Below are 27473 nucleotides of genomic sequence, written 5' to 3'. Positions count from 1 at the left end.
CTCTCTCTCATTCATTTTCTCACCACCATCGAAGCAAGTTCGCTCGCGATCGGCGCGCGCAAGAACAAAAACAAGACGAAAAACATTCAAAAACGTACGAAAAATTGGGAAAACAATCGGTTCTAAAATTGGGGAAACGTTCAGGAAGGAACAATCGAGGTGCACAACATCTTCTACCGCACGCAGGTCAGGAGCAGCAAGTGCATCTGCCCAGGAAGCAGCGCAAGTGTACAAGTGCCGTCGGAAATCGTGGCGAATACAGCGAGGGTTCCGATCCGATCTATCCGATTATTTTCACGGTACAGCAAGTATCGGCTAAGTGTCCTCCTGCCCAAGTGTAGTGCTGTTCGGTGGTGTGCTGCTTGCTGAAGGCAATCCTTCACGCGGAATTATAGCCACTGTGTGGCTGTGGCTGGGGAAAGAAAACAAGGTGTGTCTTATCGCGCTGTTCGCGTTTCGCGAGATCTGTCCAAGATCAGGGTGCGGGTGCGTGCTCGGGAATGTGATGTTGTGCGCGGTGCAAAACAACGGCGCACATCCCAGTCGCTAACAAGCCGTTAAGAATTAGCCTCCCCTACCGTCTAGTGTCGCTGTGTAGCTAAGAAAACAGCATTAGTGGTAGTGTTGTAGCAGTGGAAGCTGTAAAGAGGAGATAAAAAGAAGTCTGTTCCACACGCCCGGAGATTCGCCCCATTTGCGTTGGGTCATTTGTGCGAACCGCAGATTCCGTCCAGTGGCAAACGAAGTGAAAAAAAGAAACAAAAATCTTCCTGCGTGCTGCTATTCTGTGAAGGCCATTTTCTATCGCAACAAATGTCATAATAATAGTAAAACGCACGCAGTAGGCCAATTACTCATCAACGGCGTGTGCGCGAGTGTGTGTCGTGTTCGGCCGCGTATTCTGGCATTCCTATTCCTACAGTCTATTCCGCGCCCACTGCCCACTGTTGGTGGTCGCTGTCGCTGGAGTGGAAGAAACAAGTGTAGTGCGACCTACCCGGCCCCGCGAGATGACGGCATCGCGACCGGTACGATAGCAACGCGCGCCGTAAACCAACCCTCACATGCGGAACACATTAGCGTCAGCGCGAGCTGCTGCGCTTTCCATCCTGCTACCGGGACGCACCGGAACATGATCGGATTATCGCGTCCAGGCGCTCGGTCTCAGCCACGGAGCAGCAGGAGAGCAACAGCATCGGAGGACGACGGCAGGGGCCGCATTCGATGGCGCCGATAGGCCTTAGACCGGCAACGGATTGGCAAAAACAGACACCGCGAGATCTGACGCTCTCCGGCGTCCGGTGCGGGCGGACAGTGCGACAGTGAGTGTAGTTGAGTGCGAAAAGGTGCATCTGCATCTGCGAAACGCCACCCAGAGCGAGAGTGGCTTGCTCACTTCCGAGCGTGTACCGCGCGCGTGTGTGCACTCGCCTTTGTGTGTGTGTGTGTGTGTAAGTGTGTGTGAGTGCGCGGGATCTAGAATAGCAAGGGTGCCAGTAGTAGGCAAAGTGCAATTGCAATCGAGTGCAAGCGAAGAAATTTTCCCCAATCTGGTTCGGTTTGGCGTGTGCGAGAAAAGAAAGCAACCGAGGGAGTAAGTGCAAAACGTGGTCAGAAGTGGTGACACCCGTTAGGAAATGCCTAAGTGCCTTCTAACCTCGGGTGGGCAGACGTAGTGGTTAAAAAGTCTAATGGTTAGTGTTTCCGTCGTACCGCCAAAATAATATTCAGCAACGAATTCCAAGTGCCTTATGCTGTGCTAGTGCGTGAATGATCCTCAAGGAAGAAAAAATCGTTTCAGTATAGTTGTGTATAGTGTTGTGTACGATCGAAGAGCACGAAGGCTTGCCTGGCCTGAAGGAGTTGTAATTTATTGGTGGCTTCCGGAATAGCAATAGGGTTTTACGGCTCCTGTACGCGATTAGTGTAGAGGCAAGATAAGCAAGATATTCGGTGTGCAAAATGCCTCACAACAGCTCGACCGGCGATGAGCTGGGCAGCACGGACGAGGTGAAAGTGTTCAAGGACGAGGGCGACCGGGACGATGAAAAGCTGTCCGAAAATCTACTGGAGGAAAAGTCTAGCCTTATCGATTTGACCGAAAGCGAGGAGAAGACGGTCAAGAATGGAACAACCCGCCACGAAAGCTCCAACTCGCTCTACGGTGGAAGTGGCGGAGGAAGCGGAGGCGGCGGGTCAGGCGGTAAGCTGCCGCACGGAGCACCGCATCCAGGATTTAACATGGGTTACATCGTACCTCCCTACTCCTACCCGAATGGCGCAGCAGCCGGGCTGCCGGTGTCGATGGCGAACAAGATGAGCTTGCCGCCTTTCTTCTGCCATAATGGAGACCATCTTTCCTCGCCCCCGCCAGCCCACTGCGGCATTCTACCGTATCAGTTGGACCCGAAGACGATGAGCCTGACGAGGCCTCCGCTGTACAGCTTTCCGACTAGCCAGTATCCCTACCCGATGATCAGTCCGGATATGCTGCCAGTACCGTCATCCTGGCACTCGCCTTCGCTCTACAGCCCGGCTGCCGGCTTCCGAACGCCCTATCCCTCCTCGCTGCAGATCTACACGTCGCTGTCGAGTGATTTCTATCGATACTCACCGACGCTGCTTCCTCCAAGCATCCATCCATCACATCCGGCACTAAATCCGGGCCATCCGGCCATTATTACGCCCGGTCCAAAGCAGGACATTCCCGGCAGTGGCGGAGCATCACACCGGGGTAGTGATCGACAAGGAACGTCGATCAAGCTGGAATCCTCATCGTCAGGGACTGATCATGAGCCTTCGTCGGGACATCATCATCACCATCGGTCTTCCTCCTCCTACCATCACCACCGCTCGGGAGGATCGCTTAGTGATCAGCATAGCAACAACAACAACAACAACAACAACAGTAACCATCACACGAACCACAACCATCACAATCATCATCAAAATCATCACAACAACATCGGAAGCGGCGGTGGTGGAGGCCACAAGCACCAATCGCTGGCGGAGCGGGAGGCTGCACTGGAGAAGAAGCGTAGCCACGTGAAGAAACCGTTGAACGCGTTCATGCTGTACATGAAGGAGATGCGGGCAAAGGTGGTGGCCGAGTGTACGCTGAAAGAATCAGCCGCCATTAACCAAATTTTGGGCCGAAAGTGGCATTCGCTATCGCGCGAAGAACAGAGCGTGTACTACGATAAGGCACGACAGGAGCGGCAACTGCACATGGAGCTCTATCCCGGCTGGACGGCACGGGACAACTACGGGTACGGTGCGAAGAAAAAGAAGCGGAAAAAGGATCGCAGTCCGGCGGATCCTGGTGGGAACAGCATGAAGAAGTGTCGAGCGCGCTACGGACTCGACCAGCAGAACCAGTGGTGTAAGCCGTGTCGGCGCAAGAAGAAGTGTATCCGCTACAAGGAAACGGGTGGCGGTGATCGAGGTGACGGAAGCAGTGATCGGGAGGGAGGTCGAGATAGGGGAGACGGTTCGGACGATGCGATCGGCAGTTGTGGCAGCATGGAGGACGATAGCAGCAAATCGCCTGGCGAGGAGGACGAAGATCGCGAATCAATCAACCAATCACTCTCCAGCCCACGGTGCCTCAGCGTGCTCTCGAGTCTACAGTCGCCGTCGACGAGTATAGCCTCCCCGCTGAATTTACTTGCAAGTCCTGCCACTCCAACGAACTTCTACCACCATCACGATCACCTAGGGCTAGCGTCAATGATCGCTTCGGCCCAACAGCAGCATCAGCAGCAGCAGCTCCAGCAGCAGTTGCAGCAGCACCAGCAACAACAACAGCAACAACATTACCTCCACCAACACCATCACCATCACCATCACCACCACCAGCAGGCGGCGGCTGCAGCGGCAGTGGCGGCCGCTGCCCTACAGAACGTGAGCGACAAACTGAACAACATCAGCAACGATTCCGGCATCGGCGGTTCGCAGCTCAACAACAGCTACAGCAACAACTTCAGCCCGTACAACAACCACCACACGATGCGCACTAACTCGTCGTCCTCTTCGGCGAGTAATGGCAACGGTGTTGGTGGTGGCGTAAACCTCAACAACAGCTCCTCGAGTGCGACCAACGGAACAGGAGGCGGGCTGGGGAAGAGTCCAACTGCCATGCTGCTGCCGCCGACACCCTCCACACCGACACTGGCTCCACCAACGCCATCGTCCTCATCCTCGTCGTCCTCGTCGTCCTCGTCGTCCTCTTCATCCTCGCTCTCGTCTTCGTCGTCGTCCACGCCCTCGCTCCAGATACCACCTCATCTGCAGCAGCTAAACCTGAAGACTTCCCCGCCTCTGCTGCCTAACACACCGCCCTCGTCCGGGGGTTCGTCCGTGTCGTCCACGACTGCGCTCACCATCAAGGAGGAACTTCCCGACAGTAGCACCGGAAATGGGCCCATGGGCTCACCTTCGTCCGGAACCCTTCATCCCACGTCGTCCTCCAGCCCACCGGCGGGCACGGGCGGGTTTCTGTTGCATCCCGCCCACCACCATCATCACCTCGCCGCCCTCCACAACAGCAGCAACCCCCTGCAGCTCGGCCATACGCAGCTACACGCGACCAGCAACACCAACGGTGATCTCTCCCCAACAACGACGACGACCGCTACGACCACTGGAGCAACCAACAGCAATGACAACGCAGGCGCAGCAGTAACCAACGGCAGTAGTAGTCGGAGCAGCAGCAGCAGTAGTCAAATCGCTAGTGATAGGTAGTGTACCGATATACAAACAAACAAACAAACAAAGCACTACAAAATACTATTCCCCCTCCCGAAAACATCTCCGCGTCCCGAACTCTGAATATCCTTTCGAATTGTGTGTTCCCCATGCGTTCGGGTTTTCGGCATCACGGTTCTTCCATTGTTTTTGTTATGTTTAGCGCGGGAACAGATTTGTAAATGTTTAGCTTAACCGTTTTGTGGCCGGTGTAGGAGCGGATCGCAGCTATTTGTGCGGTCGCCGTACCACATGTGTCGGCCAAGATTTGGTTGTTTTTCTCGTCTGTGCGTTAAGAGTATCGTGTTCGTGATAATATTCGTCTAATGGATGTATGTATGCATGTAATGTATTTCTGTGTGTGTATGTATGTATGCTGTGTATGCGTGCCTTAAGCTGTTTATAATTGTAAAGCTCTCCCTATGTTAAGTAAGTAGGGTTCTATGTGTACATTGTAGTTCTGTCCGCGTGCTTAGATAGTTGCAGCAACAACCGAAAAGTCAGGTCTCGAGTTCCTGCTGGTGCGTCGCCTGTTGCATTTTCAAAGGTAAATGGTATGACACAGAGAAGTAGAAGTTTAGCACAACGAAAGCATCATCGCAAGTTCGAATTGATGGTGTAAAAAAGAAAAAAGACTGAAAACCAACCACAGTTCGATGGTTCGATAATGGAGAGTTTAACAAGTACAATCACAAATCGATCGACGGAGCAACAAATTCCACGTGAAATAGAAAATCGAAGCATGTAAAAACGACAAAATAAAGTATACGCATGCTTGTCTGCATGCGTATGTCGCTCTTGTAATGTGCATCTGATGCGTGGAAACGATCAATCTGTCTTCCGAGAAAACGACCAGAAAGGTTAGAAAATCCGGGTGAGGAGGGTACGAGTCGTGAAGCTGGAGGAAAACAGGAGGACACCCGAAAAAAGAAAAGAATCTCCGTAAGCGAACGGTTGGTGGAACAAGAACGAAGGAAAGAGCGGGAATGGTTGTTGGTGGGTTGGGTTGAGGATCGTTTCTTAGGCTCATTGCCTTTTCCCTTTCTGCTGTCGTGGGAGGCACGGCATGCAAGCGAGATCCTGTCGCGGGAGAAGGGTGACTGGAAGGACAAAGGGCGGGGAACGAATTTCCAAAACAAGTTTTTCCATCTCCCTCGTTCTAGATGGTACTCCCGATTGTTTGCCTTCCTTTCTCTTCGGCTTCCTCTGCTTGCTGCCTCTTAGAGTGAGGACTAAGAGCAGTGGGTTAGAGGACTCTACGGCAGGGTTGCGCGTTTCAGGGGGAGGGGGGGAAGTAGCAGAACGAGGCAAAGAACGATGAAATGATTGGATGAGTTGTTTTTTTTTCCTTCTCGATTTTCGTTTGGTTTGATTTTGAGAAAGCTCAGAACCAATCTGATCGCAAGAACGAGAGATCGAGAAATGGGTATACGCCGTGTTTGAGGCAGCAGCGAGCGAAGAATGCTGAAACGAGGTGGGGAAAGAGCAAAATCAATCAAGTGTGTGATAGTAGAAACACAACACACAACTTGTAAATAGGAAAGGACCTGAAATATGTTGTGAAGTATAATGAGATGAGCAGGATGACGACGATAAAGGAGAAGCAAGAGAGCAGACGAACAACAAAAAATCCCTGGCCAAGAGAAACCAACTCCAAATCAGCAGGAGACAGCGGTGTCGCAGGGTCAGTAAGATGCAGGAGGAAGCAGTTAATGGGCAAGAGGCACAGCAGCGATCGTGGCAGGTGGGTGGGTCGGATGGCAAGGGATGAACAGAAAGGGAAGAAATAATGGATGGAAAGCTAAAGAACGGAACATAGAACATGGTTCAGGAGGACCATAACCAGCCAGCCAAAGGTCGTAAAGAAACGAGATGATCGCTGGGCAAAACCGGGGAGCAAGATCGTAGCGCGAGTACAAGAATACGGGAAAGGAAGCAATAATACTTTTTTCGTCATTCGTTAAAAAGGCTACACGAAAAAACGAAAAACAGCTTGGCCCGGGCAGGCAAGCTTGTCCCCGGGCCAAAACCCCGGTCCTTAGTACGCTGCGCCAGACACAGCGGGTTGATCGGGAGGAACAACGAGAGCAGCGTGTTTGTGTGTGTGTTGTGATGGGTTGTGCGGGGTGAAGTGTGGAATAACGAAGAATTTATGAAGTGTCAGTACACACAGCCTCCCTCGTTTGGTTGTGGAACGAAGGCGACTCTTGAAAGGTGGAACAGGAAAGCGAGAGAGAGAGAAAGAGGGTCGAGAAGATGCTGGGTGTTGGTGTTGTGGTGGATCAGCATCCAAGCAGCAGATAGGCACACACATACACACGCAGACACGATCGGCTCCAAACTCCAGCCGAGCTCCAACCGAGAGTGCGCACGCTGTGGTAAATTTTCAATGGCTAGAGCAGAACAGCCCCAGCAGCAGGGAAGCAGGAAGTGGAGGCAGGCGAAGGTTAAGGCTCCTTCGGAACGACAGCGAATATTTCATGTCTCGCGCGAAACGGGAAGTTGGTACGCGATCGTCGACTGTAGACGGTTCTCCATCCTGCGTGCTGCGAAGAAGGTCCGCAGCGACGGAAAGGGTGTAACCGGGTTCATTTGTGATTTGTCTTCCACCTTTATTTTCTTTGAAAAGTTTGGAAGCGAAAAAAACCCTCCCCGTACTTTTTGTCGATCTTTCTCTTGACTGTTTTTTTTTTCCTGCTCTTCTGCCTTTTTTGCGCAATTTTGAGCGTCCCCAATTCACGAATGCTGTGCGTTCTTCTGCTGGGTACGTGGGACTTCTTCTTGCACGGAGATGGATGGATAATTGCGCCTTTCAAGTAGTTTGGGCATTACCACCGCTCCCTCCACTGGCGCGTCGTCAGTCGTTTCCTCGTGACCGAGGCAGGGGCAATGTCGATCAGTGAGTCCCAGGTTTCCTGGTCGGTTCCCTTTCCCACCCTTTCCCACTTGCCGGTCGATTACTGGACAATCGAGATGGCGTTCTGGCTTCTCTCGTGTTTTGTGCCGGGTATTTTCTTTCCCTTTTTTTGTGTGGTGTGCTCCCTTTTGCTGGCAGGGAAGAACCGTGAAATCTCGTTAATTATCGGTTATTGTTGGTTGAAGGTGGTTAACGATCGACGAGTGATATTGAAATGTGTGAATTTGACGATTGTACACTGACCTGTTAGTGTGCGCGTTTATCTGCGTGCGTACGGATCACGGCATGAGTACCGATAATCGTGAGAGCATCAAGAGATCATCAACAATCATTCCGGATTGATCGATGCACTCGTCGTGCCTCGTCCATGCTCAGCATGACATGGAACGATTTTCTAAGAATGCAAGCAATATTCTTCTGTTTCTTCTGCAAGATTAACATTTTGTTGTTGCTGTATGGAAGCGAACCATCCTGTTCGTTATAGTTCCAGGATAAAGTTTTTAAACCACTCAACTGCTTTACCCATCAGCATTGACGGCAACCGACAAAACCCTGGCGGCGTGCTGCCATAAAAAGGGTCATTTTGTTGCAATTTGTAAAACCAATTTCACATTTTATGGTTCATGGTTGTATATTTTAGACGAAATGGCGCACACGGCTGCCCCTTGCAACGAGTCCGTTCAGTCCGGGCCAATAACTGAAGTACGAGCAAAGCCGATCGGAGGCCTTCTCCGGTTCGTGTCGATTGAATGGTGGCGGTGGAGTCTTCCTGCGCCAGCAGCATATATATACAGACAGCGATACGACTAGCTGTAAAGGCTTTGATCCGGCAGTAACTTTTATTGGGCGCAGGATCACTCAAGCTTTGCTGGAAAACAAAGAAAACATGCAAAGCCCTCCTCCCTCCCAGCCTGGCGTTCCGTGCTGGCGTCGCGGACCAATGGTTTTGGCGAATGGTATATCTTCGTCTGCCATAGCGAAACGATCTTTATTTCTCTTGGTGCGCCGCTGTTTACCCCGAAAGGTACCCATTTCTTACCCACTATTTCACAAGAGCGGAAATACCAAAAGAGGATCGATTTATGGTGACGAATGAGAAGTCATTAGAGAAATATGACCCTCTTTCCTCATTGACATCGTAGCTCTGCGGTCAATATGAGTATGGTGTACTTTTAAAGCGCTATTTACTGTCCCGGTCAGCCGGGCATAGACCTTCCCCATAGAAACGCACTTTGGTGGATGAGTGTAAATAGAAAGATCGCAAAAAGGTGTGATATGGCAAGTATAGTAAATAGCACACACGTCCACGTTTAGTACTGCTTGAAGTTGCTTGAAGTTGCCCATAATATTATAACAGATCGAAAATCCTTAACATATTAACCATTTTCAAAGCAATGATCGAACATTTTTTCAGCTAACATTGTTTGTGTTTTGAAAGTTTTCTCTACAAAAACCATTAAAGCCGGGTTTTTGCCGACAAAAACTAATCAAACCGAAACATGTTTAGTCGCTTGAAGATTTACTGATGTTAACTCCAATTGTACCGATCTTTCCGTTCTCTGTTATTTTGTTTTATGCGTAATGTAGCTCTACATGTTCTTGCGGTAGAATAGTTACACGTGTATGTTGTGTTTTTCCTGTACTTTGTGTTTTAACTTACGTCCAGTCCTGCTCGCTACACATATCGTAAGAGTACCTTATCCGCATTTGAACCAACTATGCCCAATCCAAATGACTTTTGTTGTCCTTACCACATTTTGATACATCGTGATTATGTGGTTCTTCTCTTCCATTTAGTTGTCCATATCTTCGCTGTTGGTGACCCAATTACGCAGTGCGTTTGTGTACGCACAGCTGATCTGGTACATTGCAAGGGTCTTGGAGAGTTGCAATCCAAGCACATCGTTGTCGCAGAAGGGATTCAATGGGCAACTCCTCCGCTTCGGTTTGCAAATCACGGCCTCAACGTAAGTCAGCGTATGTAAAAAAAACACAAATGAGGCATAAAATGAACAAACATGGAGGGCACTGTGGAGTTCTGAATCCTCGAGGAAACAATTCCCTCCAAACGCCCAAAAGCCAACTGGCTAATGCTGGCGACTCTAGTCAGAAAGATCAGACTATAGGCGTCCTAACACTGGAAAACGTTTCTTGTTAACCAACGAGGCCACAAATTAGGTAGGGAGCTTAGTGCTTGGCACAGGATATGCAGGATATGCAGCAAAATCCAACGCAATTAATGTACAGGAGATGACAAAAAAAAAACGGTATCGATCGTTTGGCAAATGCCGTCAATTAACAGATTGACCTCTAGGTAAAATCAGGTGGTGCAACATTGTCTGCACATTCGAAGAGAAATTAAGTGGGGTTACAAGAATGATAAAATCTGCTGATTTTATCATTCTTGTAGGAAGGAAGGAAGAAAAACTAGAAGAGCCACAAGCTGAAAAATGTAATTGACTTTTCTATCTGAATAAGGGAAGGTTGTTCAGGAGCTAGAGAAGGAAAACCGAAAACATCAGAAGCACTTGAAATTGAAAGCAAAAGACGCTCTTGAACCAGGCGTTGTATAGGACCGACCATTGTATAGGATCGGCAAATGCACGATCGGGTGGGTGGATGCACCCTTTATCATGGTCACACAAGTAGGACAACAACTTTTCGCCAACGGGCTCAAGCGAAGATCTTTTCCCCGCGGCACCGAATGCCCCGATCGCCTATCGAAAGGTACTGCAGACAAAGAGACACCAACGGCAGCAAAAGCAACGAACTCCAGACGACAGACATGCAGTCGGTGAAGTTTAACATTGCGGCACAGTGGGCGAGATTTGAGTGATGGAAGCGAGTTTTCCTTCCAGACAAACGTTACGACCAGCCGCACATAAAAGGGCAACCTTTAGAATGACATTTTTCGCACCGAAAATGGACGCGAAAGGTAGATGTGATAGCGATTTGTGTGACGAGCGGTCCTGTGGAATACGCGATTAGCCACGACGATTACCATCGATTCTGCCCGGTCACTCGACCCACTAACGATGACGATGGTGAAACAGTTTTTGAGAGATTTTCACAAAAATCTTCTCGTCGCAGAATTGACTGCAAATTGAGACGATTTGGCCAAAGGAGATGTTTTGGCTACCGAAACAAGACTACCCACGGAACCTAAGCAAACGTGGACAGGAACATTGACGATTCATGGAGTTGAAACTCCTTAAGCATTTTAGATACAGCACGCACAACTCACGTGTAAGTGCAAGACTTTTGTTGCTTTTGTTGCCGTTTGGACATCGGAATGTTTGCCCCAGTTGAATGAAATACCTAATTTCATGGTATGAATGTCATATCTCCTTTGCACTCCTTGAATAGTTTTAAAAATACCCTTAGCAATTCTTAAATAGTTAAATAGTTTGAAAGCAGTCCGTGTAATATTTGGTAAATAAAAACCATTGTCATATACGATATCAGTTGGATCAAAACTCGAATGGGCTGAATTGATGGAATGCCTTGTTAGGCAATGGTTTAGTCAGTTTAAATAAAAAATGGTTTTACCGTGGCTTAAGACAAGCGTTGTACAGATTTTGGGGTTCAAATCCGATAAATCATGAAACAATACGAGCCAGATTCAAACAACTCCCGACTCCAAGTTTTCGACTCCGTTATGCTCCTCGAATTTTCGAAAGGTGGCGTTCGTAGTGAGTTCTTTATTGTTCCTCATTTCTTAGTGCGTTGCTACTGTCCCACAAGCAAACGACTGTTGAAAAGCCCATGGTGACCACGAAGTCACCAGATTGCTGTGTGTGGATTCGTTTTTTTTTTAAGCCGAACCGTCTTTTCCGGCCCCCGACGCGTGTGCGTCGTGGTATGGAAGCCATTAAGGATTCTTCGAATTTTATGGCTTCGCTGCACACCGAGCGAATAAGACAGCTTGTCCATGCGTTTAATGCTCAAAGAAATGCAGCTCCTTCTGGGAGAATCAATCGTGCAGCTAACGCCACAAACAAGCCACAACACGCGCGGCGATTGACAATATAAGCTCTTCATATAGCCACTTGTTTGCCTACGTTCTAGGCGCCTTACACCGTAAATGCGCGTAGAAATATTAACCAACAGCGCTTCAACGCGCGATGTCACCCTTTCATCCATTTTTATGGTTTCTCTGACCGGAATTCTGTGGCAGAAAATATGGGACAACGTTTTCGGATTCCGCACATCCCTATGTCTTTGTTCCAAGAAAAGGCAACCACGAAGCGCGCACTAACCGAGAGACGCTGGTTGCGCATGCGGGCTTCCCACAACTTTACGTGTTTTATGTTATCCTGGAAAATGGATGATTAGCTGCCGACCGGCAGCAGCCAGTCTTGAGTTCATCTGCACTACTTACCGCGGTTGCGTGCCGGCAACCCATTCCATGAAATAAGAGTGTTTTCGCGTCCAAGTGACATTTGTTTGTCCTACCAAACCATTCGCGCGCAGGGGTAAGAGTACGATCCTTTACAAAACCGCTGCCTCCGCGGCTTGCTTCTTGTCCTTCCGTGAGGATTTTCTGCAGTGTGTGCTCTGCAACACTTGTGGACGAACGATCCTCCATTCGTTCGCGTTATTTGCGCATGGCCTCCGATCGCGCCAAGCCGGTTTTATGAAATTCTCGTTATTGTTGGTCGCGCGTTCGCGCGCTTGTGGACCTCGCCCTGCTACCAGCCGACCCGCGTTCAACTTCTGCTGCCGTTGTTGTTGCTGGCGGTGATCAGTTGTGGCTGATTATCTTGCGGTCCGCGTTGTTCACCTCGCGGAGTCGAACGTCGCTATGACATACGCACACCAACCGACGACGCACGGTCGCTTGAACGTGAGTCTACCAATACCACGGTTTTTGTCGTACTGTGGAGCCATGATGGAGACCCGATTCTCGTCTTTATATTCTGGGCTGCTGGCCTAGCTGCTACTGCCGGGCTACCGAGCGCGATCGCAGAATTATCGAAGCTGTCTTTCTGCTGTTCTTTTCGCCTTCGTGGGCTCACGTCACCGTTGTGGTATCCTCTCGCACTGGCACATTATTTTGTCCACCCGGTCATGGGAAAAGTCATGCGATCATGCCGCTAGCAGCGAGTCTCGCGAGCGTGGTGTAATAATACTACGATACAAGTCACATTCTACGGTTCTGCGGGAATCCAGTTCTCGTTCCGTAGGGTGGAAGATGATTGCGAGCAAGAAGAAAGCAAGCAAAACACCAGACTGGGAGCACAGCAGAAAGACGCACACACAAATACAGATTCGAGTCAAAGCAGCAACAGCACACACAAAAAAAGAAACCACGTCTCGAACGAACCGGACCGAAGTGTTTCGGAAACGAGAACCTTTTTAAATAACATAATTTATGGCATGTTGAGTAAACAAATAAATATTGGGTTTTCTGAATACTGGCTGAAAAAGAGTGGTGAAGCCACCGGCACGCCGCCGGCTCGTCGTGTCTTCTTCTAGCCGGCCTGTTCTCGCACAATAATTGTTGATCGCCACGGAATGGAAGTGGTTTATGAAGGTTCAGAAAACGCGAGTGTGAGTGGGACAGACCGCCTAACAGACGGGCAACCGATCGCACGAAGGATGCGCCGTGATCGAAAGGTGTGATCTTTATCTTTGCTTCTTCCCAACTCCAACTTCTCAATCGAAGCTTCATCGACAACAACATTCGGTGTTTATCATTGTCACAATCAAGAAATCGCCCCTAATGCAGCTAATCTTTTTACTGTCAAAGTGTGGCATATGTCAACAAGGCTAGCTCGAGTGGTCGTGCCACGAGGAAATCGTTCCAACCACTTCCAGACCGCTCGAGATGGAACTTTAGGGCGCTTCAAATCACAACGTCTTCCTTATCCGATGATAAGAGGTGTTAAAATGTATTTGATGAGCAACGACAACTGAAGATGTCATCAAAGCAACACATGATTGCATTTGGGTCTGAGGTTGATTCCTGGTGGATTACTTTTTCTACCTAGACCATCATTTATCCGCGCGTGATCAGGAGAGGTTACCAACGAAGAGAAAAAGCCCAATACACGCGTCTCGTTCAGCACAGCCAAACTCCCAGCGGAAGTCTCATTAAAGTGAACCGATTAACACATCGCGCGGAGACTCTGTAGCTCAAGCAGAGAGCTTTCCTTACATTCCACCTTTGGTTGTGCGGTCCGAAGGAATCCTATCTTTTCACAGCAAAAAAAGCTCGGTAAATTGCTAAATCACTCACTCCCGTGGGATGACAGTCAACAATTATGACTCTATAAGGGTGATCAAAAACGTCGAGAACGTCGAATACTGTTGGTCTGCTCCTTCGACAGGAGCCACCCAGTGCACTTTCTTCCGTGTTTTGCTTGGCCGCTTGTTAGCCGTCTATTCGGGACGTAACGAGGTGAAAGCCACCCTCTCATCCAACCAGCAGCGAAATTCCTTTTCGAAACTGTGGAAGGAGAACTAACCGTCGAATACCGTTGCATAGAATGTTGGCTTCGTCAAGGGGGTGAAGGCGGCTCGAATAGGAACAGTCTGAGGTTACACTCACGAAAAAGCCACAAGACGACGCAAGTAGCAGCAAAACGAACAAATTAAATTGACGCTATCTCTGGCCACACGGCATGTAAGGCCTCGGAGCTTGGGGCAGGGGTGCGAATGGTCGTGCGGTAGGTGTTATGGGGTCGTATAGGATGTAGTGTTTGCGAGTCGGTTGCGCTCGGTCGCGATGTCGTTGTCTAATCATCACCGGCTTCGACGCCTTTTGCTGTGGCCCCCGGAGAGTAGAACAGATAAAAAAACCCGCTCCAAGCGAGCGAAAAAGAGACGGGAAGCTAGTGGGGCTCTGTGTTAAATAAGGGCTGTTGGATCGTCACAAACAGCCGGGTGGAGGAAGGGCCAGGGAGGCATTGAAACAACACACACCGCGCGTTGTACTCTTATCAGTGAACTCACGGGGCTACACGAACGCTAACCAAACGTCCTCCTCTTCTATCATTTTTAGTTGTTGCTGCTTTGCACCGTTGAGAGCTATCGAATGGGGTAGCAAAATGGCGCGTGTGAGCGAAAGGGTGTTAGTTAAATGAGCTCCACTGTGGTCTAGCGTTCTCGCGCGCAAGCCGTTGGAAGACGATCTTAAATTAATTGCGAAGCGAAAAATAAGGAAAGAAAGTATGCCACAAACATCCAAAAACTCATGCTTTGAGTGGGTCGTTCGTGAACCCCCGAAGGACCCACATTGTTCGAAGATGGACATCATCGCAGGCTGTCAAATGATGGACCGGTCAAATCGAGTGATGTGACGGTTTCGTTATCGTTGCACCGACACTTGACAGTCGTTGCCATCCGATATGACACCTCCTGTTATGGGCGCGAAGCATAACGCTGATATTTCTTAATTTTCCAATTGGTCCGGATGGAATCGGAATTTTCGGTTTCTCTGGTTCACTTCGTTTTTCCTGTTTGAGCGTTCCGCTACCACCACCCAACCCATGCAGCTCGTTATCTCATGCGTTTAGTTTAACGGACAGATGGAAAAAAAAAATCTTGGCTCAGTCCCGGCGGCTGGTACCCTGGCGGTCCTGTCGCGCGTATCTCGCACCCATTAGCTGCCGGCGCTGAACCACCACACGGCTTGCGTGAGTTGCGACAGTGATGATTGGAGCGCATCAGATAATTTTGTTGCTCATCACTCGGTCGGTTCCCGGTCTCTGCCTTCCTGTCCGCCCTTTGCCCCCTTCCTCTCTTTTTCAGCCCCTCAGTGCCCCTTGCCATCTAACCAATGAAAGAGCCCTATTCCAATTCCTTGTTTGTACTTGGCTTTAAACCTTCTCTGGCGGACTGACGCATACACATACAAGCCGATTGATAAACAGCGATGGCAATTGCTGCTTCTGCTGCTGCTGCTGCTGCTGCTGCTACCCTATCATTATTGGGCACCACAAACACTCGTTTTGCGCTCTCCGGAACTCCCAACTTCCAGCGCGCACACCCTGCCAGACCCAATAAATGGATCGAAAACTAGAACCTGCAAAGGGGAGCAGACCACTTAAGCATAACTTTTCATCATGGTCCAGCGTTGAGGGGTCGGTCCGCAAGAGACGCCTGGTACCGATCTGTTTACACGAGGATTTGTGTATCCCTTCGTACCTCCCCCCACCTGTCTAACGACGTACCGCGCCCTTCCCTTGTTCGGGAAAACAGGAGTGAAAATGAAACGAAATAAATTAATTTAGGGAAATATCTCATCCCCCGCCATAGTCTGATCGATCGTTTCTGCTCCTAATGCCGTCGCTGCAATTTCTCTTCCCGATCGTTGGCCGTAGCGATGTTTGGGTCAGAACGATTTGTGCTCTGTACTACTATTTGTAACCAATCAGCGAATGTGTTGAAAAGTGACTTCTATCCATATTCGCTCTCGCCGTCGATCCCGCGCGCTCCCCACTGCTCGCACTGGCCGCATTTCCGTAAGACGATTTGTTTACACGTTGCAATGTGAATATGCCTTGGGGCTTAATTGAATTGCGCAAGAAAATGGACAGAGCGCGAATAGAGGCGATAGGCGAAGGGGCTCACCGTGATCGGTCGCATTTATCTGGTCGCTGGGAAGCCAAGAATGAGTAGTCATTTCCACTTATTATTAGGTCACTATTCTGCTATAAATTTTATATTCGTCGTTTCTCTAGGGATGACACACGCCCACCTAATAAATTGCCGCACAGTTTTATCGGCTTACCCCGCGGAATAGCATTCCGTAGCCTTTATCGAACGACGAACGTTTCGGGACCATTTCACTTTCCTCTCCGACCCGTCATCGTCGCGATTGTGGCTACCATAAAGGACGGAACCGACGAAAAATTCGAAGAGTCGATAAACGTGTCGATTATCTGTCGTACGTGTCGTCGTCGTCCAGCGCTAATCTAATGCGCGAGCGTAGGTAATCTTTACCGTCAAGGTACGGCCGGGGCGGTTTATATATCTTCTGATGATTGGCTGACATAAAAATCATGCGCGTCTTTTACTGCCAATTGATCGGGCAAATCGGGCTCTCATCAGCGGATGGAGAAACAATTAGCTGGAGGCGCAACGATATGGAAACATCACAGCTGCTTTATTACAGGGCCCTGTTGGACAGGGAACGTTCAAATATTGTCCCGTAGAGTTATCAACACACTAGCTTCTTCTTTTGTAAAAAAAATTCTGATCATTCCGATGTGCGCCCTTGTCCTGTGCAAAGTCAACACGATTCAGCTTTGTGTTCTTATCGCCCTCCTAGCATTGATTTATTATGCACACACAAACACCATTAGAGAAAGGTCAGAATAGTTCTAATTTTAAGGACTAACAAATACGCAAAAGTGCATCTGGAGCGTAAGTAAAGTGCTTGCATAACGCTCAAAGTTGAAAGACTGATAGGGGCGAGCTAAGCAAAACGCAGCAAAAATTTAACACATATTTTCTAAATAACGCTGACTCAATCGACACACGCGCTGCCAGCTTACTGTACTAGCCAATCATTACTACTAGATCGACGTTTCCTTCCGTGTGGATCGTTGGTGGTCCTCAACAAAGCTAGCCATACTCTCGCTGACAGGCCTAGACACAATCCAACAGACACCCGACGGCGGTAATGGTGTTTTTTTTTTTTGCTTTCTGGCGCCAGGTCGGCACTAGCATGGCTTCGATGAATGGACAAAGTTTGCAAATCTCCAGACTAGCGCTGCGCACGGCCAACGAGCCTTACAAAACGCCCTCGCACCGCATGGAAATGTGTGTTTTGGTTCCTCGATCTATTTCTCTATCCATTTCCTCTTACCATGTGTGCGCCAGACATTTTGCCCTCTCCTTTCACGAGACATTTGTGCGCGAGCATATGCGTGTAAAAGCGTTTGCGCCAACACTTGCTGCGAGTGGTTCTGGCTGTATTAGTGCAAATGTGTTTGGCACGGGCGGAATTTACGCTTTTCCGAGCGCCCACGGCTTTCCGTTCGCGCGAGAGCGTCTCGGGTCGCAAGATACCGAGGTTGGTGAGTGATGAGATGTCGATCAAGTCGTTGCAGACGAAGCAAACTTCATCCCTCATCCACGGGTTGATAGATCGCGGTCCACCGCACCAAAGCGCATGGTGTCGTTTTCCTGCTTCATACCATCAAACGAGCGCTAACGATGACTTAAGACGACACCCACAGCAGACTGCGCGCTCATATCAGTTCAAAGCCTATCGGCTCCGGAGGTTTGCTCGAAACACAAACATTTGCGGTGCTGGTCAAGAGCATGGAGTTGGCCATCGCCCAGCATCCGATCACTCGATCGACGTCTGAAAAGTGGGAATTCTTCCAACCGTCGCCATCCTTAGAATTGTCTCGCAGAAGCATCGTCTTCGATCAATCTGAACCAATGATTCCACTAAGCTTTCCTCTCGCTAGAAGTTCCTTCCTGCTAAGCACAACTCGTCATACAAAGGAGTTCCTCTTGTTGGCTCCTCTTATTTTTCCGACCAGTTTCCCTTCATCATCATGCTGCACACAAACCATTGGCCCTCTTGGGAAGGAATGCGATCTGCTCAGACTGCATATAAGTTGCGCGAAAGGGATAGCAAATATTATGAAGGGAAACACATTGTACGACACAAGCTCTGTTAGTAAGTACTAATTATAGCATAATTAATTGCTCAACTATAAAACCGATACGCGGAGTTTTGTTTTGCCTGATGGGTAGTGATGTTTTTCCGTTTTTATTTTTTCTGTTGTTATTGCGGTGTTGCCATTGCCGGTCCGAATACGCTACTGCAGGCCACGGTTCCGGCCTTGAAATGGTGCTGAATGGATGCGGGAAAAGGTTGCGTGGTGCAAGCATCAGCAGGCGCATGCACCGTTAAGAGGCGCAGTCTGTGTGAAGAGATGCGTTTAGAGTGGGTTGGGAAAAAATGCTAGCTCCACCCGACCAACCGACCCTATGGAGCAAAAGCAGCAAATATCCTCGGCCTGTCTAAACGAGGTTGCGTGAAGGAAACGGAACCATCGTGTAACCAGCGCGTTGGGATGGCGCTACGAAGGGAAAGAAATAATAATAACATTCATTTATTATCATAATTACTATGTGCGCAATTATTACATTTTTTGAATTTTCGATACCCTTCCACGCAGTCCCACACATAGCCCCGAACACACAAACACACACACACACACACACACACTTGGATGGTTGCAAAGAAATTTACGAAAGTACGACGTCGAACATGGCGTTCCTTCACAATTCATATTTTTGCGCGCCTGTAAACACTCCGGTGGGTAACTCCGGTAGCTAATTACTTCTTTTAAGGCTCAGCTAGGCCCACAAATGGGCAGCTCCGCAAAGTAGCTGCTTTGCCATCCTTCGCTGCGTAGCGGCCCGGCATCTAGGTGCCCTCCTACGGCTTGGCAACGCCGTGTGCGCCGTTCCCCTTTCTCACGCACCTCTTGGGATCCGTCTGGTGGAAAATATATTAATTAAATGCTCACACACACTCGCAGCACAACAAGCACACGGGAAGAACTTACCTCCCAACCCGATCCGGGTGCTTGAGAGAGGATAGGGTTCGTAGCTTCCCCGTTCATATGGTGAACTTTGTTGGCAATTTTTGTGTTTTTTTTTCTCCTTCGTTGCTTTCCGTGCTTGTACCATGCATCTGTCGAACAGGTGAACACAGTTGGCAGCAGCGCTTTCCTGCGATGCGATAAGCGAGCGTTAAAGAGTTGCGAAATGAGCACCCTTGACCTCCGCGTGGAACGTGTGTGTGTGTGTTCTGAGGAGAAACGGTGGTCAGGACGGGTAGCTACCGCCTGGCGGTGGTCCATATTGCAGATTCACGCACCGAAAAACCTAACTCACCGTGAAGCTGATGAAAACTTTGAACACAACTATCACGCTTTTTGCCAAGGCGTAGACGGACACGGTGTGTGTTACAAAAAAGTAACACACTTTCTGGAGGAAAAACAGTCGTTCGCCATTAAACAGCACCATTACAATTAATTACGCTGGACCAGACCAGCGTTGGGTGGTTGATTGAAATTTAAAAATGCAATTGACACCTAAACAGCCGAGGTTGTTTCCCAAGCACGGAACCGGTACCGAGCCGTCGGAAGATCACCACGACGTGCGCATTATCCTGGCCGTGAACATGTTCCGTTACGCTTCGCCCTCTCTCTCTCTCTCTCTCGTTCTCCGCATGAGCTCCTCCCTCATGATGAGTTGGTTGAATGATCTACACCGCAGCAGCAAAACATAAGTGAGCATGAAGAAGAAGTCGAAACATTGCAGCGCAATATTGACACTACACCAGCACCCACGCCAACCAACGATCGCGCGCTCGTTTCGGCGCAATGTTCGTGTGTGCGGAATATGTAGCCAATTAAAACTGCTCATTCCGGCACCGACAGCGGCTCCAATTGACCGTTACGCTCACGTAATATTGTTGCTGTGGTAAATTTGCCGATTTTTCACCTCGGAGGCCACCAGAGCCAGACCCACTTTTCTAGAGCTATCCGTCTTAATGTTTTTTCGCGGCTGATTTTTTTTTTTTGTAACGGTCGCACTGATCACAAGAGAAATTTGCACCAAATGAGGCGTGAAAACTTTTCCTTACTTCTTCCTGCACGGATATGTGCGCTCCGCGTTTGTACGTGGGAGTTGATTGGAATCATCCAGTTGGAGCCTACCGCAGTCCGTTGGAGCATTTGAGGCGAATGACATATTCGAGTGCGGCAGAACTGGTACTACGGGCAATCGAAATTATGAAGGTAAAAAATGTTTTTTATGTATTCGGTTTTAAGCGCTCTGTTTGCCCCCAGAAAGCTTTAAATACACACAGCAAAGGTTTGTGTTCTTAACGACGCCCTAGGTAAATCCATCACGCACGCAACTCCCATTGGAAAGAGATATTTAGCGGATACGCATACCTAAAATGGCTATGCATATTAATGATCCCTTTTTATTGACAGTTATATATCGGGAATAAATAACTAGACAGAGAATTGCCATTCCGCGAGCACTCAAAGAAATCCTGCTCTGCTCATCAGTCCGAAGGATTTGTAGTCAAGGAAGCTGCCAGCGTAGTAGGCCAGGTGTGAAGGAAAATATAATGGAACCAAATACCTTTCAAGACGATCTTAGCAAACATGAGCCCCGAGTGCCACAGACCCACCTTCCACCCTCTGCACACACGCACAGGCCCGCCGAAGTTTTGTTTTTTTAGCATTTAATGAATAGTTGCGCTCCGTACGGGAATGTTTGATGGGAGCAGCGGTTTTGGGGGATGTGTGTACTTTTCGTCAGGTTTGTTTTTTCTATTTTTTTCTTCTATGTGTAAAGTGTACTATTCGTTAGCATACGCGTACATGTGTGCATCGAATGTGTGTCAGGCCTTTTTTGAGACGAATCTGGTGAGCCTTTGGTGGAGCTGATTGAAGCGGACGAGAAGGGTGGAAGAAGAAAAAGTGAAAACATATTTAGTACCGTAACTGGGCCTAAAATACTTTAACCACACACACACACATACACACACTTGCACATACACACTCATTTGCTTTGGCTTCCTTTACATAGCAATACACCATTTGTTTCGTGGCAGTCCCGACTGCAACTGCAACTGCAAGGGAAAAACGGAAAAAGTGTAAAGCAAACATAATTTGTTCAAAAATCAATATTTTACGTTTCAATTTCTTGCATTTTAGTCTCGTACGACGAACATCACCACCGGCTCACGGGCTGTTAATGCTGTCGTAACAGATATTGTTTTAAAAGTGAAGGAATCGAATGGTTGGTGAGGGCTATTTCCAATGTTTCGATATGCATGCATGCTTTTCCACTGTAGTCAAACAGGCGATAAGAACCGAGCCGATAGAAAACGTACAGCACGCTCTTCCAAATAGATGGGGAAAATACTCAGATGGATACATGGTAACCTTTAGCCGTACTCCACGAGAAGTAGATAAAGCTCCAATTTTAAACAAATAGCCTGAATCGTTGTAACGGGCATTCCCCTACTTTGTATAAAAAATCATCTTCGATCTACCAACGGCACCTATGTTCAGCATGGAGTATGGAACTGCGAAGCGGACAGTACGGGTGAATGGAGGAGTGGGGGGAGGGGAGCATGGATTGTGCTCCCTTCTGGTCGCGACACTGGAAACTGTCACATACGGCTTGTATTTTTATCAAACCAAATCGATCGAGAGCTGAAAAAACTACTAAATTCAATCAATAACCGTCATTGAATCAACGTGTTTGCCTGCTTAGGACCAGACCCGGCGGTCAAACGCCGTGCTGTTTGGGGTTGCGGTGGAAGAGAGGTCGGAAAATGTGCACGGGTACATAGTGCAGCAAAACAGCGAAACCGTCGTTTTCGATGCCCGGGAGCGATAGGCGACGATGTGTTTAGGTGGTCGGTTAGGCAGCGATAATGGCGATAACCGTCGCTGTGGCCTCGTGTTCTGGGCTGGCGACAATATCAGCAGCAAGCAGTCGCCGTGCCTGTGAGTAGGCTCAAGGTGATTGAGGGGGGGGGGGGGGTTCGGAGCGCTGGGGTAACGGGTTGGCCACGGGGTGACGTGATCGTAATTATTTCTAATCAATCAAAAAGTAAACACAGCACACACTGCCACTTGTATGCAGCGTGCGCTACGCGACAGAGCCGTGGGTGAGTGGCGCGCCGCAGCGGACGAGAACTTTACTAATGAACAAGGTGAGAGCGATTCGCACTGCTGGAATTTCATCGCTTAGCCATCTCCTAACCAACATGGCCGCTTCGAAAACCGCGTCAACCGCGAATGAAGAGGGTGTCCATTATCTTTACACTAAACCATTGGCCGGTACATGAGTGGAATAATGAATGGCATCGGTGAAGATCCGGACGCCAAACTCCTCCGTTCACCATTGAATGGGCAGTCGCGTCGGACGACGAAAACACCGTACGACAACACAACACGGCTATAGAGGAAACACACAAAAATAATAAAAAACGAACAAACATACATAAAACAAAGCCTCGGTCGAACGTAGAGAGAAAGAGAGAGGACACACTACACTTGTTTGCTGTCGATCACAAGTCAATCGATCGCGGACGAACATACACGGGACGCGCTGCTGAGTGCGTGTGTAACGGCGGTAAGGTTTGGAATTTTGGGTATTTTTACCCGAAAACCACGAAAACCCACACTAACACTTCGAACACAACCGCTCACAGTGGCCACCCCACTATATTACATTCCCATTCCGTTGTTTCCGCTACATGGCACGCATTTTCGGAGAGTCGCTAGATTTTATCAGCCGTCCTCTTGGCTGAATTTAGCGTTTTTTATCTTTCTCCATTCGATACAATTGTTGGCCTTTCAAATCAGGGTACCTCCGTTAATATCATCCAAAAGTCATCCGCGAATTATCGCTCCAGTGTGTCGATGGTCCTGGCAGAGGCCGGGCAGACAGGCACGTTGTTTCATGGCGCGAGCGTTTAATGTGCGAATTGAAACGGTCAACATTACATAAAGCTCTAACTTCAACGCGCTGAGGAGCGGCCACTGTTTCCCCTGTCAGGGTTTTTGTTTTCCTCCGCTCAAGGCAGATGGCCTTGCCACACGCGACACGCTCCTCTTGCTTCGTCCCCCTGGTGTAGCCGCATGCATATAGATCTTGTTCGCAACGCAACGCACTTGGAGGAAGACAACGTTGCTAGGCGCAGGTGGAAGAAGTGACCGAAAAGTGCCAATCAATTGAGTAAACCAAATGGAATCGCGTGTCCTGAACAGGCAAGGTGATGGAAACAAGTGCAGAAGTGTTCACGTTTGTCAGCGCTTTTCTTGCGGTGCTTTTTCGTACAGTTTCAGTCGAGCAAAACAAGCTTGTTTTTTTTCGGGTTGTGTCACGACAGTACAGAAAGATGCGTTTCTGGCGTTGACGTTGGGTGCATGCTGTCGTGGTGTCGTGGTAGATACAAATCCCGACATATCATACCTGTGTAGTGTCTGCTAGTCATATTTTGTAGTACGATTTCCACGAAATACTTATCTACCTAAGCACCGATAAATACGGGCTTTGCACTGGTAATGCCATCCAAACGCGTTTTGGGGTGCGTTGAAATATGAACTGTCTTAATGGTTTCTCGTCTGATTTTCTATCTCCGTGTCCGTTGGTGCCAGTCTTATCCTCGATTTCAAAACAAATCACATTAAATGGAACAACATCTGCGCTTAAGAAGCATCAGCTTCTTCGCGGGTAATGTCTTAGGTTTTCTAGAACAAACCAAAAACAAACGTCAGAGTATCGTATCAACTTACGACGAAGGTTTCCCTCGCGGTGTGTGTACTAGGAAGAAATCGAAAACTGTAATACTTAAACCCTTACCAGCACCACTAACTCACCAACAAACAGGGAAGGGCCGAAGAGTTCACTCTGAGGGCTTCAACAGCTTGGACAACGTTGGCTGAGCTTCTACTGCTTCTTGACCTCGCGTTCGCGTTACATACGCACCCGAGCTGAAGAAACCTCTCATGTGAAGGAACGCTCAACGTTCCAAAAAGTATTCGGTGTTCACATGCCCGGTGTGAAATGCATCGCACTTACCTATACTTTCGTCCAGCCGATGCAAACCTAGATCCTCGGTTCTGTTTCGATCGGTCGATGTTCTGCTTATCCTGCTTCTGCTTCCCCGATCGTACCTTTCGCCCAATTTATGCTGTCTGTAACGAGCATGAGCAACGTTTCATAATCTGCTAATGAATGGCACCATTCACAGGAAGTTTCTAACAAGTTTAACGTCACAGTAACGCTCCCAGAACAGCGGAAGAACGGAGCGCACTCCAAAACGATGCACACATAAGTTAAGATAAGGCCCCAGCGAGCGTGTGAAGTTCTGCGCTGCATTCCACCGCACCGCATTGCAAAAGCCAGCCGGTACCGGGCACGAAGGTGAAGAAAATCAGTTAACGAAGTGCCAAACTCTGTTATGAGGATTATTTATTAATGTTATAATGATTACCGGTCTCATTAGTTGCGGGCTCGGGCGCGAAAAAAGGGTTGGGTGGGAGGGGTAGGGGTGCTGATCGTCTTTATCACACTACCGAAAGGCTAATAACGAAGCATTAAGGAAAGAGGAAAACGATGCCAACGCATTGGATTAGTCAAACCAGGGAGATGATAGAAAATGGAGAAAAAGGTAAAAACAATGAATGGCTCGAATTTAACCCACGTTGAGCAGATTCGAGAATTCAACAGAAGGCAAAAAAAAAACACGCACAGACACAAATCGTTTGCTTCTTGTGTGTCTCTTGCTTTCCTAGTCGTAACAGCGCATTTACGATAGATAAGGAAAATCCACCCCTTTTCCATCCCTCGTCCGTCGTTGGTTTCAGGTGGTTTTAAGAGGTTTTCGGGGAGAGTTATTTTTTGTTTTGTTATTTTCTTCCATCTTCCTTGTTTCGCTGTTCGCTTTCCGCAAACGCATGCCCAGACACAGACGTACACTAAATATATTATTTAGAAAATGCAAACAGTCCAATCGGATAGATAAAAAGCCAGCCGAACCTAGTCCGGGAGAAAGACAGACGGGACGCGTTGTTCCGAGTGGGTCTAGGCTAGGCAAAACGAAAACACGCCCGCTGTGTGTACCGGTTCCGTTTTATTTTATCTACCTGTTAACAAATAAAACATATTTAAACAACACAAAATCATGCAACGATGAGATGAAACAAGCGAAGGTACACCAGCCTCATCAACCCCTCGTAACGATTGTTGGTGGGTGAGCTTGTACGGTGTAACGAGTCAATGGCACACGATAAAAACGGAGAGTGAGCAAAGTTATATTGTTATGAAACATCGGGGGAGAAATACTCATTCCTTCCCCACAGGCAGCTACTTAAAAAGCGGAAAGGCAGGCTCCATATTATAGGAACAGGATTGCTTAAGACGCAAACACACACACACACGCGCATACAGGCATGATGCACGCATATCAAAGTACGCATGGCGGCAAGATGATCAAATATTTGAATATCTGCTTCCACGAGAACGCACAAGACGAAACCAAATCAAGCGAAGAAATGGGTTAAACTTTTCAACAACTCTTCTGGAAAGCCGCAAACGATCTTTTATTTCCCCTACCATTGGCCAACGCGCCAATGGCTAGCGCAAACATTTGGCGCAAATGTCGGACGCCCTCCGCTCTGGATACGTGTTTGCTGCTTTTCATTTTTTGCCAATTTTGCTTTTGCCCGTTTCGCTTCTCTCGGCGAAATATTGATTTGCGTGTAACAAGGATGAACTGAAGCAAACGCTGTGGAACCGCACTACTACGATCGAACCCAAAAACTACAAGTACAACGCAACTGAAAGAATATAGAAAACAGTGGTGGTGCCTAGAGCGAGAGCCTTTAAACGCATGTACACAATAAAACGTCGTAATCTGCAACGATCGATCAACACCTAGCTTATCGCCTGTGAGTAAACTCGTAAATTGTAAAAACCGAGAATGAAAAAGAGAAAAATTAATCCCAATCGAAGGAAGTTGAAAGCTTTCAAAAAGTAAACACTGCGACACGATTGTCTTATCAACCAGTTGTTGACAACAAGTTCTTCCATCCTCGTCCAATAGCCGCACGTGTGACATGGGCAAACAGTTAGACTCGTTAGTGCGAAGCGGAGAATGCCTCCTAATTTCCCATTCTGTCGTTCGCAAGATTCGTAAGGCCCGAGCTGCGATGTCGCGGTTAGTCACACAAGCCTAGCAATACAAACCGGCCGCATCTTGGCTCGGGCAAACGATCTTGGTTCGCTCTACTGTCATTGCATATAAGTAGGTAGTAAATCCCTGTTAGCGCGTAACGTATTGCTGAGCAAGCAACTGAAGGACTCTAAACATTTGAATATATTTTATTGTTTTCCTAGTGTTAAGAAAATCGAACAAAAGCATACACATACACGTACGAACTATAGAGCGCGAGAGAATGCGCCCTGTGTTTTTTTGAAACATGGTACAATAAGCTAATTTAATCGTAGTGGCCGAATCGAGCAATAGAAGTTAGTGCAACAAAACCCCCCCTAGTGTAGGACGAACCGTTTGGCGGACATTGCAGTCCTCACAGCGCTTTTGCAGTGATGAACATGAAACCGGAAAATGGTAAAAAAGCAAGCAATCAAAACAACTAGTGGAATGACAATGTAGCATATCGCACCCTAGTAAAGGTGGAGCATCCGTCTTCCACACGATAGGTAGACGAATTAGTGTAAGTTGTAACCGTGAGTTATGTTGACGGTGCGCAAGAACAGCGCGTTTATACGCGGTTTGCGTTATGGAGAAAAACCAACATTGTAAATAAAGAGTTTAAAAGATACATTTTGAAAACACTTAACCACCATGCCTTAATTTCGTTCCCGATCCCCGGAGACAAATTTGCGAAAGCGTAGCGAGAGACCAAGCTAGTTTATTTCATTTTCCACATACTTACAGACCAGCACGCAGCAGCACACCATCCTCATGAAGCCGGAAAAGGAACGATCTTGATCTTCAATATTACAATTTAACTTTAAGTACATTTAAACGAAAGCCCCAAAGAAGGCTCAAAAAGCACAAAACCGTACTCCCTTTCATCAGCACGGACATTTAAATAATTTTGATGATTATTTTATGGCCCATATTTCATGCGCCGCGTGCATGCTCGTCGCCGTATGTGTGTGCCTGTATCTGTCGATGGCAGGTACGGCAAAGCGGCATCATTGTTGGTTTATTGTCGAACACGGTCATTTTGTTGCAAAGGGTCGTGTTCCCATTTGGGGTCCATTT

At 48.3% G+C, this 27473-nt stretch overlaps 1 protein-coding gene across 1 annotated transcript; it reads left to right on the top strand.

Annotated features, from left to right (window-relative positions):
- Positions 1 to 27042, top strand: LOC118503338 (protein pangolin, isoforms A/H/I/S-like). The gene is made up of 2 exons (XM_036036503.1): positions 1 to 4739; positions 9461 to 27042. Exons 1-2 carry the CDS (start codon positions 1963 to 1965, stop codon positions 9483 to 9485), a joined length of 2802 nt encoding a protein of 933 aa, XP_035892396.1. The 5' UTR covers positions 1 to 1962; the 3' UTR covers positions 9486 to 27042.
- The last annotated feature ends 431 nt before the right edge of the window (positions 27043 to 27473 follow it).

This window comes from Anopheles stephensi, chromosome 2 (genome assembly GCF_013141755.1).
Source record: "Anopheles stephensi strain Indian chromosome 2, UCI_ANSTEP_V1.0, whole genome shotgun sequence".
NCBI lineage: Eukaryota > Metazoa > Arthropoda > Insecta > Diptera > Culicidae > Anopheles > Anopheles stephensi.
This window is presented reverse-complemented; position numbering and strand designations above follow the sequence as displayed.

Bases quoted from the DNA above. Each gene is read 5' to 3' on its own strand.
- LOC118503338 (XM_036036503.1), top strand. From the start codon at position 1,963: ATGCCTCACAACAGCTCGACCGGCGATGAGCTGGGCAGCACGGACGAG. The intron at 4,740-9,460 runs GTAGTGTACCGA...TCTTCCATTTAG, and splicing joins AGTCAAATCGCTAGTGATAG to TTGTCCATATCTTCGCTGTT.